At 43.1% G+C, this 12383-nt stretch overlaps 1 protein-coding gene across 1 annotated transcript; it reads left to right on the top strand.

Annotated features, from left to right (window-relative positions):
* Positions 1 to 156: 156 nt before the first annotated feature.
* LOC118768891 (SH2 domain-containing adapter protein E-like) lies at positions 157 to 9195 on the top strand. The gene is made up of 7 exons (XM_036515861.1): positions 157 to 380; positions 761 to 1286; positions 4342 to 4468; positions 5390 to 5659; positions 6334 to 6529; positions 6950 to 7069; positions 8370 to 9195. The coding sequence occupies exons 2-7, from the start codon at positions 780 to 782 to the stop codon at positions 8551 to 8553; spliced, it is 1404 nt and encodes a 467-aa protein (XP_036371754.1). The 5' UTR covers positions 157 to 380; positions 761 to 779; the 3' UTR covers positions 8554 to 9195.
* The last annotated feature ends 3188 nt before the right edge of the window (positions 9196 to 12383 follow it).

Raw genomic sequence — 12383 nt, 5'->3', positions numbered from 1 at the left:
AATTATACGTTAAAATTATGACTTTTCCCATAGTAAGCCGTTTTCATACAGTAACATTGTGCTTTGAACTCTCCCATCCCACTTTCTCACCGCCCCCTATAACGTTACTCCACAACCTCCACCCCCATACACCTTCTACGTTACATCTCTCCGAGTTGCAAAGACGCTTGGACTTAACGCTGAATGGGAATGGGATCTTCTACAAGAGTCAAGAAAAAAATCAGATTTTTCGAAGTCTTCCCTATCCAAAGACTGTTCTTTATTCTACGGGAGTAGCTCCAAAAGAAAAGTAACGAAAAGAGAAAACGCAAGACGGAAAATCATACGAATGGAAGAAAAAGGGAAGATAAATGAGAATAAGAGAAAAGAAAGCCAACTAGGTTTGTGGGACAGAATTGCTTTAGACGGTTTCGTTCTGTGTATGTAGGCAACTATATGCTTGCAATGGTTTGTTATAGTAGGTCCTGTGAGAGCAGAATGTTATTTTAGAATTTGTCTTACGACGATAAAAGCCGAAATTGTACAAAATAATAAAGCCGATGCACCGGTTCATGAATATACCAGTGTAAACTCGTGTGCACTGTCTAACCCGAAAAGACCAACTTATTGTAAGTTACAAGCTGCAAGCCTATGAGTAGGGGTTATCCTACCATTAGCTGTAATATTTCTGTGACAGGATACAGTGGTCCCTGATAGTGCGACTCGGTGTATTTAGGGTGTTTATGGCGTTAAGAGGTGCTGGAGAGGTGAATCTTTTCAGTCTTTCAGAGTAAGCGACGATGGCGAAGTGGTTCAAAGATTTCCCCATCAATCTCAAGAACGGTACCGACAGGATGCGCTCAGCCTCAGAGTCCAGCTCTCAGACCAGAGCCAGGCCGGGACTGTCAGCCGGGACAGGCGCTAAAACAGGTGGCACTAAAGGGAGTCTGCGTAAAAATTCGGGTGTTGACAGTGGCAGCGCTGGCGGCGTCGGATCTCTCCTTACTGGGAGGAATCGAAAAAATTCGGCTATTGAACTGGGACGCAACGGCACCACCAGCGGTGGATCAATCAAAGACGGGAAGGTTTGGGACAGCCTGATCCCGGGGAAGAGTCGTAAGAACTCCAAGATCGAGCCAGGGGTCGAAGAGCATCGGCCTCTTAAAAGTTCGACTTCGGCGAACGCCTACATCAGCCGTATGATCAAGGTGGACAAACAGGACAAAAACTCGAACTTCAATAGCGGCAACGGTGGTCTAGTTGCACCTGAAACAGAAAAAGTAAATACCACCTCCAGAACAGAAACGGTAAGTTGTCTCAGCGGTCCTGTTACTTGGGAAAAGATTATGCGAGTTTGACGTCTAAGGTGTGTAGATATAATAGATTTCATAATAATGCAATACAGTGTTTGCGCGCAAACAGTCTCTGGGGACGCTTCACTGCATATTGTATTGTGCGTTGGATATTCACAAATCTGGTTTTTCCTGTACTGGAGTTGCACATTAAGTAAATGTGAAAATATATGATTTTGTCCTGGAATAGGATAAATCAGGGTAGGCGAAATGCCCATGTTAGGACATTTGCACTTTTGTAAGTTGCTCTGGATAAGAGCATTTTAAAAGTGAGTAAATGTAAATGTAACATACTTGACACAAAAGCTGACTGTAGTCATACTGTGCAGTTTGCCAGGTTAATCCAGTTGTGCTAAGGTTAATCCATTCAGGTGTTAACAAAATTATACAAAGAGTACTTGCGCCCAGTAGCCCATAGTACCATTATTTACAGTGTTGCAGTTGCACAGTGTGTGTTTAGTAATTCTGTTGAAACACCATGTGGCATCATTGATTTTATCATGGAAAACCAAAGAAAGTTGAAGCTATGAAAGCTGATATTATTGTTACGGTCTCTCCCCTCCCACACCCTTTGTCTCTGCCTCTTTGTATCTACTCCTCCCTGTCTGTCTCCCCCTCTCTTTCTTTCCCCTTCCTTTCCCCCTCTCCCTTCATCCCCCTATTCTCACCATTCAATGAAAAGTTGCTTTACAATCAGCCCTGACTTTCATTAACTGCGTTGGCCTAGTACAAGTAACACAATAAGATTTCCACCCCTCTCTCTCTCTCTCTCTCTCTTCCTGACCCTGCCCCCCCTCTCTCTTATCCTGCCCCCCCCCCCCCCCCCCCTACAACACACACACACTCCCTCGTCTCCCCCCTGTTCTCCTATTCTCTTTCATCCCCCTGGTGAAGGCTATCAGGTTGTTTAAAGAATCGTGTCACTTGACACTCAGGTGTTAACCTTGTCCATAGCGGAGGCCTTCTGGCTATGCTTTGATAATAAAGTCACAGTGAAATGGTGTGAGAAAAAAAGAAAGACAGATAAAGGAGAGGGGATAAAGGGAAGGAGGAAGGGAGAGGGGGTCGCTTCACATTTCCATCTTTGTATTCCTTTGTCATTTTTATCTTAATGTTTCTCTGTCGCTCAGATAGCTTAAAAAACATGTTTGCCAATGAAAATAACTTTGCAATACCCATGGTTATGTGTCCATACCAGAATGGTGTAAAACAAATTATTTTGTGGTGGTTCTGTGGTTTGTCTGATTAGAATTATACTGTAGAAGGGTAGAAACTGCCAAAAGGAGAGACAGAAATATAACTGGGCTGGGCAAGTCAATGAGAGCTTGGCATAGTGATAGCAGGGGTGGTGTGGGAAACCCCAATTGCTATGATAAAACACCACTTTTTCCCTCAAAGCCAACTTTGCCTGTCGGGGTAGAAGACCTATCAGTTGGTCACTGACATGTATCTCTGTCTCATGAACAACTCAGATGTTTTTTAGCGGGATCTCAGCAATGATGCTTCCTCAGCTTTGGTGCAATGGGGTGTTTTTCAGAGCAACAGAGGGCCCATTGGATGTTTACATTCTCACATTGTTAAGCTCAGTTCAAATCAAATGCTTTATGGTTACAACAAATACAGCCTGTTTATCTGAAGCATTTACTGTACAATAGTGTACAATGCAGTGCTGCACATACAGTATATCTGACCATCAGTTCCTAGCACTGCTGTCCCATGTCTGTTGGTTTGCCTCCCATCTGTCTTGTGCTCTTGACACAGCTTTGGCGCTGTGTTTTAGATAAATATGTTTTACAGATCTGAATGCACAATCTTCTAATAGTGCTACTATTTGCCTAGGAAAACAGTGTTTATGAGACTTACAGAACCATACTGTGTCTGGAGGAAAAACTGATTTGCTGATTTCTCTCAAGTCTTCACTGAATGTCTTATTTGGCCCATAATAATAATAATAATAATAATAATAATAATAATTCTTGGCTTATTGTCAGCACAGGTTAAAACACAATTAGACAATATTGCTAACAGCGATCTTCTAATGGGATTCAACAGCAGGTGGAACACTTATGCCCTCCTTTGTGTGTCTATTGTAAGGCCACAAAGGCCCTATGGAGACTTGGTGATTGGCCCTTGCTCAAATTGATACTGTTTGTATTCATCTTGCACATTGCATTGAGTGTGGACAATGCCAAGTGCACAGAAAGGTGTGAAAATGTCAATTTAACTCAAGGCAGTAGTATGGCGTATGTGCTGATGTACTAAAATGCAAGGAAAATAACGGTGGTTCCCAGCTCGGCTCCAGAGCGGTAATCATGCACATTTCCTGTGGAACTTTGACAGTGGTGCCCAGTCCTGTTCTTGGAGGCCCACTGTCCAGGAATTTTCTACTTCAGCTGAGCATTCAAAAAGCATCTAGGGTGGTAACAGAATTAGCTTAAACCCAGGGGATGTGTTTGGTTGTTTCCAGTACGAATTAGATATTCATTCTGAAGGAGAATTTTAAGGTTAAATATAAATCATTTAAAATGAATTTTCACAGGTGCACACACTGGATTCAATCCCTCAGTTTATGAAGTAAGAATTTACTCTGGTATCAGTGATCTTGAGCACCTTTAAACCAGAGGACACCGTGGCCGTCCGGGACTCAGATCTTCTAACTCTGGCATTCTTGTGGACCTTCCCGTTTTGGACATTAATCCTCCTGAATTTCAAAACAGTCATGACAGCTGCCACCGTAGACACAATTACTTGTGAGGGTGACGCCCCCCTCCTGCTATTCCCCTTCCAGCAAACACTATGGCTTGCACAGCCAGCAGCGGGGTTCCTTTCCTGAAAACAGGCACTTCAAAAAGCCCAAAACTCAGTTCAGTGGTATGGCATTCAGAAAGTTTATGTGTGTACACTAGTGGTGTATTCGCCAGTGACAAGCATTTTACGCTTGAATGAATACCACACAGTCACTGGTCACAATGCCTTGCGACTCTTTCATTCAGCTGTTGGTCTCTTCTAGGTGATAATTCTAGAGGACTATGCAGACCCCTTTGACGCACAGAAAACCAGGGAGCAAAGAGATGCTGAGAGAGAAGGAGAGAACGATGGTTATATGGAACCCTATGATGCCCAGCAAATGATCACAGGTGCCTGTCTTTTGCCTCAATGTCTGTACATGTAGTTGCCTCTCTGGAGCTGTGTTTCCATCTGATTTGTGTGTGTGTATATGTGTGTGTGTGTATGTGAGTGTGCCTGTTTAGCTTTGCATACACTCTCAGGCAAAGAGAAAGACACTGTGAACACAAATCTCCCCCTCGCTCAGTTCCCCAGGAGGTTGCCACGGCGACTATGGTGTGCTGGGACGTTGGGCGCAGTTTCCTGTCTCTACTTCCTGTTTCCTGTCTCTGTTTCCTGGTCCTATTCTCTGGATAGGAAGTTGCCCTCCACTGAACCCCCCCTCCCTCCCCCCCCGACTCCACCACCTCTCCACATGGCTCCTACATGGCCCCTCTATGCAGGGAGGCCCGCCTATGCCCCCACCCCCCCCATCCCTAATAACTTCCCAGAATCCAGGAAGTGAGCCGTCATTCAACTAATCACGTGTTTTCTTGACCTTTCACTCTGTAAAGCCATTGTTTTACCTGGAACAAACACACAATGGACCTGACACAGTCAGTACCATTGCATGTTACAACAATATTGCAGCCTATCAAATATATTTATGGGATAACAGCGTGGTCATTATCAAATACTCCATATTATAGTATTGTTTACAGCGATAATGTCTGGTTCAAGATGGTGTTGCTTCAGTAATTTCCTATACACGTTTGCAAGAAAAAAACTGACAATATATTTTCACATTTAAACACCTCTGTGCTGTTGCATGGGTGGTAGCACTATATTGTGGAGCACATTTCAGCTAAAGCACACATTTCAAATTAAAGTTCTGTTTATTCTTTAGCTATAGTACATGTAGTATAGTACAATGACTTAAGCGTCACTGTATTGTCATAACATAACATATCCTCTGACCTTTAATCTTCTCGATGGCTCTCCTATTATTGCAGACGTCACTGCTTTCTGCACGGAGATCCGGAAGAGGGGCTCCAAGGACCTGCTAAAGATGTGGGCCCTGCTGGAAGGGGGTGTGGGAGCAGTGGAGGATGGGAAACCTGCTCCCCCCCAAATATATGACACCCCATATGAGGCAGGCGTGGAGGGGGAGGGCGGAGGAGTCCGGGTTCCCGTTGTCCGTCCCGAGTTAGACCCCCGTCCGCCTGCGGAGTATGAACTGCCCTGGGAGTGGAAGAAGGAGCAGATTGTGAAGGCACTTTCAGGTACCCATGCTGCACAACAAAGCCACACCCACTGTACAGTGGCACATAAATATTCCTTTTTCACCATGGGCTTGGAGCCAGGATGGCTCTCTGAGTTCAAGATTCCATTTTTAATGGTGTTAAACATTACATTACATTATTGTCATTTAGCAGGGACTATCCAGAGCAACTTTTTTTTACAGATTTTACAATTTTTACATTATCCATTTATACAGATGGATATTTGCTCAGGCAATTGTGGGTTAAGTACCTTGCTCAAGGGTACAACAGTGCTCCAGGGAGGAATTGAATCAGCAATCTTTCAGTTGCGAGCCCCACGCCTTACCACTATGCCACACTACTAAACAGCGGATGTGGAACAGACAGAATTTACACCACCATCACTGATCACAGCAAAAAACCTGAGGTAGACAGGCGCAATACGGAGATATTACTCCTGTCTGCCTTTTAAGGGATACCTCACGCTTGGGCTGCAGACTATATCCTGGTAGTTGTCAAATGAAAACACCACCCATTCAGTCGAAGTGAGCATACTTGCGGCTGCCGCTGAAGGAGAAGTTGGAACCCCAGCTGTTCTGCGTGACAAACTCACAACTCGTCCCCTACTTGGTTGCCCCCCCACCCAGCCTGTTTCTCCCAGCTGATTCTGACCCCCTTCCTCATCTCTCCCCCAGCCCAGTTTGAGGGTGTGGAGCGTCCCTCCCCCACCAAAGAGGAGCCCCCCCACGGCTTGCGTCCGCAGCACCTGCGACAGAAGAGCTGGACCCAGAAGATCCTCAAAAGCTCGCCCCCACCACCCTCGTCCCCAGGGCCCACGTCTGAGGCTGACTCAGTCAAAGTGGACCCCACTCTGCCCTTGGAGAAACAGAGGTGAGCTGAAGGTGGAAGGAAGATCAAACAGAGGTGTACATGTATTGATATAGATTACAAGGCAGGCAGCTCTGAAGGCGAAATATAACAAATTTATTGATCTAAACTCCTGATGATGTTGCAGTAAGTTGCCTAATATCCAGCGTTTGTTCTATAACCCATGCTGTAAGTATGGAATGTATATGTACATGTGTTAACATGTTGATATGTTACAAGTTAATGTTGCTCTAATGGATTGTGGTTGTGCCAGTATGTTTTTATTCTAACAAATTGAAACCCACTTACTGCAATTACTGCATATTACATTTCCTTCGTTCTATGCTAGGTTTTTGGTCCATGTGTCAGGTTTTAAAAAATCTTCTTGTCTGCACGTGAATCCCATGTTCCTTGCATCTGCTTGTAACCCCCCCCCCCCCCAAGCTGGTACCATGGCTGTGTGACACGGCAGGAGGCGGAGTCACAGCTGCTGTCCTGTAAAGAGGCCAGCTTCCTTGTAAGGAACAGTGAATCAGGCACCAGCAAATATTCTATCGCCCTCAAGTGAGTATGGTAAACAATGCTGTTGCTTAACAATGCTGAGTGTGGTACACATGTATAGATGACAATGCAGAGCTGTGTTGTACAGTAAACATTTACAAAATGGCAGGGTGATTCAAATGTATCATTTGATATAGATAACCAAAAGCAGAAAGGTGGTTACATTATTTCCAGTCAATGAAATAACATGCTATCAGATATTATAATGTGCATATTAGGTATGAGAAATTTTTGCACAAAATTCTGATTGCTCAAATGACAGGAGCCGGGGGATGGGGGGGGGGGTCTTAGGAGCAGTCTGCTAATTTCCACATCCTACAGCAGCTTTCCTCCTGCATCCTTTCATCTGAGAGTTCTTTCACATATACCATCAGAATGCGAATGGGCCTCTGTTTGCACTCAGAATGCAGATACGGTGGGTAATGTGAAAGCTAGGCTGATCGAAGGCGTTGGAATTCCAGTCTTCCCCGTAGAGAGAGGAGTATTGGCAAACAAGTTCTGCAGCAAATGCAGCCTGGGGAGGAAATACTAAAGTTCACTCTCTCCATAGTATGTGCCAAGTAACATTTTTGTTTCCCTCAATAAATCCGTCGTGAAAGGTGTAGCCATGGAACACGCTTATGCTCTTCAGCTTTCAGTACACACATTGTGCTCTAAAAATGGAAAAGATTTGTGTCATAAAATAGGCACTTTGTGGAATCATTGCTAATGTATTGTGCATATTTTCACTGATTAATAAAAATGGAGCAAGGATATTTGTAATTTGTGGTTGATGTTGTATCAGCTTACAGTTCAAGCCATTTTGCACCGGCTAGCATCATCCTGGTCCATGCACATGAAAAAGAGCACTTGCAAAAACATGAATTGGCTATTGGCTCTGCTTTGAGATTTAGGCGGTTCCGTTTTTCAACAAAATAAGTCATTTGCCCTCGGTAAGCTTGTAGGAAGTATATTATTAATAGCAGTAAGAATCCAAATGACAAAGGTGAGAGACTGAAAATGGGAGGAGCTGGGCTTTGTACTAGAGAAATAAAACAATACTTGGAAGAACCCTTTTTTATTTGATTTTTCATTCAGGCCAATATTAATTGCACCTTGAATCTCATTGCATGTGAGGAATCGTGAGTAATGAATTTTTTAGAAATCATGAAAGCGTCAATGCTATTGTTAATTATGTCTGCTTGTATGTGTGTTTTAATGTTGCCCATCTTTGTTTTTCTCTCTCTCTCTCTCCCTCCCTCTGCCTTTCCGTCTCTCTCTGTTCTCTCTCCCTTTCTTCCTATCCTCCCTCTCTCTCCTTCAGGACGAGTCAGGGCTGTGTGCACATCATTGTGGCCCAGACGAAGGAGAACGGCTACACCCTGGACCAGAGCAGCTGTGTGTTTCCCAGCATTCCTGAGGTGGTACACCATTACAGCACCCAGCGGCTGCCTTTCACAGGGGCCGAGCATATGACCCTGCTGCACCCCGTGCCCCGCCCACAATGACTTGACTATCATGGCACTGGACACTATCGCCTCCTGACCCCACCCCTCTTGTGCCATACCAGCACACACACAATCACTTTACCTTTCTGTCTTCTGTCTTTATCTTTACCTTACAATATGTGTCTTACAGTACCTCCTTCTAGGCAGTTTTGTATTCTTTCAGTATGCAGTTTGTTAGCCGTAACCCAGCAGACACCGGATTGGAGTCTTGCTGGTGGTTATAGGGTAAGAAACGGACATTCAAGGGTCAGCAGGCCTGGTTTTGGCATGAGAGTGGACAATACATCAACTCCATTTTTGTCTGTCTGTATGTCTTCATAAAAACATGTGAGCAGGTTTCAACAAACCATAAACCCTGGATCAACACATGGTGATCTTCAAGTCGGCATGCCATTGTGGACCATACTAATATCCACTTCTTGTTCAAATTTTAACTAAGAAAAGCTTAGACCAATGGATTCAGTACCAGATGACTCCAATTTATAGCAAATTCAAGTACTACTGTCCATTAGAGAAGATTAAACTATTTGTGTCTGCCTTAGTCTACTTCTTTGGATCGAGGGAGAAGCTATTGCTCCTCTGGAAAAAGTGAACACAGCTTATAGTATGCCTCAGGGGCTCTTATTCAAGTCTCCTATTCAAAACCACATTGAGATACATATAAATGGAAATATGCAATTTTATTAGCTCCTTCTCATTTGCTAAAGCTGGTCTGAATGCTACCTGTTTCTTGGCATACTGGATGCGTCATACTTGTGTGTCCCTTGATGCCAAGGTTAAGACATCAAGTGACACACCACCAAATGTTATGTGGAGCTGATACTGGAGAAGGGTGGTGTTTCTGTGAATCTTACCTAAAATGTACCATTTCGTATACCGTTAAACTTATCATACAGAATTTTGTTTTTACTTAATCAGCATGCACATTACATAAGAAAAATACATTAATTGACATTTTATTGTGCCTAAGTTTGTTTAGTTACATAAAGGCACGGCATATTATGTCAGTTGTGGTGGAGAAATGCTAATTTAATGCTAATCTATCTATCAAGGTATCTACACACTGGAGACAATTAGTGACAGCAGCAGGCTGCCAGTTACTGGTACTTATTCTTATTTAACTGGTATGCTCATCACTCACAAACTTCCAACATTTTTCTCCTGATGGTATTCTCTGCTGTAGATGTCTAATGTAGTCTTTTGTGTTAATCCAAGGTCATTGCATATTTACTTTTCTGAAATGCCTTTCCTATATGTCCGAAAATGTCCAGTAACTTTGCGTTGTAAAATAACGCTGTGGACAGAAATGCTGCATCCAGAGCTTACTCCCTTGGTTGGTATCTTGCCCTCTAGTGCCTCTAGTGGTATAATGTTGTTAGTGCAGTAGCTGCTCAGCAGCTGTTTCCAGGGCTGCTTTTTCAAGTCACGTTTTCCAAGAACATGGCAGATGGATATTTGTTCTTGTTAAACACCATCATTGACATTACATCTGATATCTGCTGAGTTACATTATGGATGTTTTTGCATTTTACAAGTGTGCCATGTCTGCATATTACAAGTACAAAATAAGCGTGTAATACCTTAATATTTGCAATGCATCTCTTTTAATTTCAGGGAACAATTATAATACTGACTCAATATTTCTTGAGTGGGGGGCTTTTGCGTGGCTCAGGCAAAATGAAAAATTAAAAATGGGAAAATAATGAGAAAAACAAGCTGTATAGCGGTGTAAAATGCTGTTATCTTTATAGTTAAAGTCTAAAAAAAGTCTTTTTTAAACAGGTTTTAATTAGTGTAGTACACTTAGTAAACTGACGTGAGCCTTTACATTCGTCCTGACAGATGAGACCACTTTTTCAGTGTGTTCTTGGGTAGAATACACCTGGGCACCTGGACAGGCTGTGTTTTACGGGCCCAGTGTGGGTATTATTGCAAAGAGTGTGGGTGTTTCCCAGTGTCCACGTGTCCCAGTGTCCAAGTCCCGATTGGGCTCTTTTAGTCTGGCCACTGAAGTATCCCCCAGTTTTAACTGACTACATGAGTCTCTTCCTGCACCACCTCAGCTGATTTGTGATGAGAGTATAGGTGCAACATGGCAGCTGTGTGTCAGGCAGGTGGGCGCTATGGTGATGGCTGAGGTGAGTCATCCCCATCGATGTAAAGCACTCAGACACCCATGAGAGGTGTTATATAACTGTATTTCCTTCTAGTATTCTATTCACTGACATGGGTGATTCACTAAGGAGAGACGGTCTGTCTCTTCCTGTCTGATTCCCTTTCAGTGTTTCCTGTAGTTCAATGTGTTCAAGTGTGCTATAAGCATCTAGTTCAAATCTCCATAGAGACATAAAGGTGGCTGTCAGGTAATTACCACCTGATGGAAATTTTTCATTTCAACATTTTTGTAAGTTTAGTGGTCTTCTCTTTCACTTTTCTGGGTCCTCTTTTACGTATTTGTGTGTTTCACAAATACAAAACGAAAGCGTCACCAGTCCAGCCCTAACCTTTCACGATTTTTCAAAGCTCAGACTGAAAGAGAAGCTTGCTTGCCCTCTGGTGGACAGACTTGCACTGTGCATCCATTGGGATTCAAACCACTGGAAAACCTAAAGAATTGCTAATGAATACGTACTGCACATACCCACAAATGAATGCAGAATATCTGTTGATGCTCTTCCATCTGATAGTACAGCATACATGGTGTGTTGATTATGTGGCTGAGAATGGATGAGAAGAATCTGACTTTCTCCCTCCTTCCATTTCTTTTTCCCTCTTGTTTTGACGTATCAATGATGACTGTGACAGTCCCCTACACTGTGAGCTATGGAGTAATGCGGCCCAATGTACAAGGTGCTGCATTTAGTATCAACATGTTCCCCACGATCCTGTGAGAGTCCCCTCATCATTGGAGCAAATCAATTCAGCTGATTAAAGTGCATTCATTTTTCAATGAAAGCATGACACTTTATTGAACAGCAGCCCTGTCCAGAGAATACAGTACTGGTAAGGCATTGATTGGTCCCATTGATTCGACAGAGTTCATACAAGGGATGTGGATACCTTTCTCCCCTTCTCCATGGAAACCTGTGGGGTCACACCCCTGGTGACCTTGGTATTAACTCCATTGTAATATCTGCAGGCACTCATTAGCACTCAGTTACCATAACAGGGAACTAAAGGGCTCCATACTGAATCTGTGTCGGCTGTCAAAGAACAGCGAGTCAGCAAATAGCACCGTTCCAGCCCCAAGGGTGCCAATGCTGTTTTCCGTGTCTGTAAGGCTGTTCATTTCAAAAAGAATTTTGACCTGCATTTTCATGGTGTATTTTTGTGACTTGTATATCAGTCATATTGTTTAAATGCCTAAAAGTGACTTTTGTATATGTGCATAAATACCTGGTGTTTTTCTACATGTACATAATTATCTGGTGTTCATGGCAAAACATGAATGAATTTTTAACATGAATATTAATAAAAGGTGTTCATTAATAGTATGCACTTTAGAGGTGCTGTTTTATGTCTGGGATGCCTTGAAGTATTTTTGAGGTTTGTTGCAGATAGAGTTCTAGAAAATCTGTGCATGCTTCAGTGTCTCAGTATTTTCATATTCTTCGAACACATCCCAGAATTCTGGCCTGAAAGTTTTTGATTTGAAGTTTAACATGCCAGAACACACAAACACACACACACACACACACACACACACACACACTATTTACATCTATTTACATATCTGGTTATTTTACAGATGTACAGTACTGTACAAATGTCAATCAGTGGGATGTGTCCTCTTATATGAATAATCACTGTAGAATTGTATTACTACAAGT

Source organism: Megalops cyprinoides, chromosome 21 (genome assembly GCF_013368585.1).
Source record: "Megalops cyprinoides isolate fMegCyp1 chromosome 21, fMegCyp1.pri, whole genome shotgun sequence".
In the NCBI taxonomy this organism is placed as follows: Eukaryota; Metazoa; Chordata; class Actinopteri; order Elopiformes; family Megalopidae; genus Megalops; species Megalops cyprinoides.
This window is presented reverse-complemented; position numbering and strand designations above follow the sequence as displayed.

Excerpts from the sequence above, each read along its gene's own strand:
- LOC118768891 (XM_036515861.1), top strand. The coding sequence starts at position 780 with ATGGCGAAGTGGTTCAAAGATTTCCCCATCAATCTCAAGAACGGTACC. Across the intron at positions 5,660-6,333 it reads GATTGTGAAGGCACTTTCAG|CCCAGTTTGAGGGTGTGGAG; the intron begins GTACCCATGCTG and ends TCTCTCCCCCAG. Across the intron at positions 7,070-8,369 it reads AAATATTCTATCGCCCTCAA|GACGAGTCAGGGCTGTGTGC; the intron begins GTGAGTATGGTA and ends TCTCTCCTTCAG.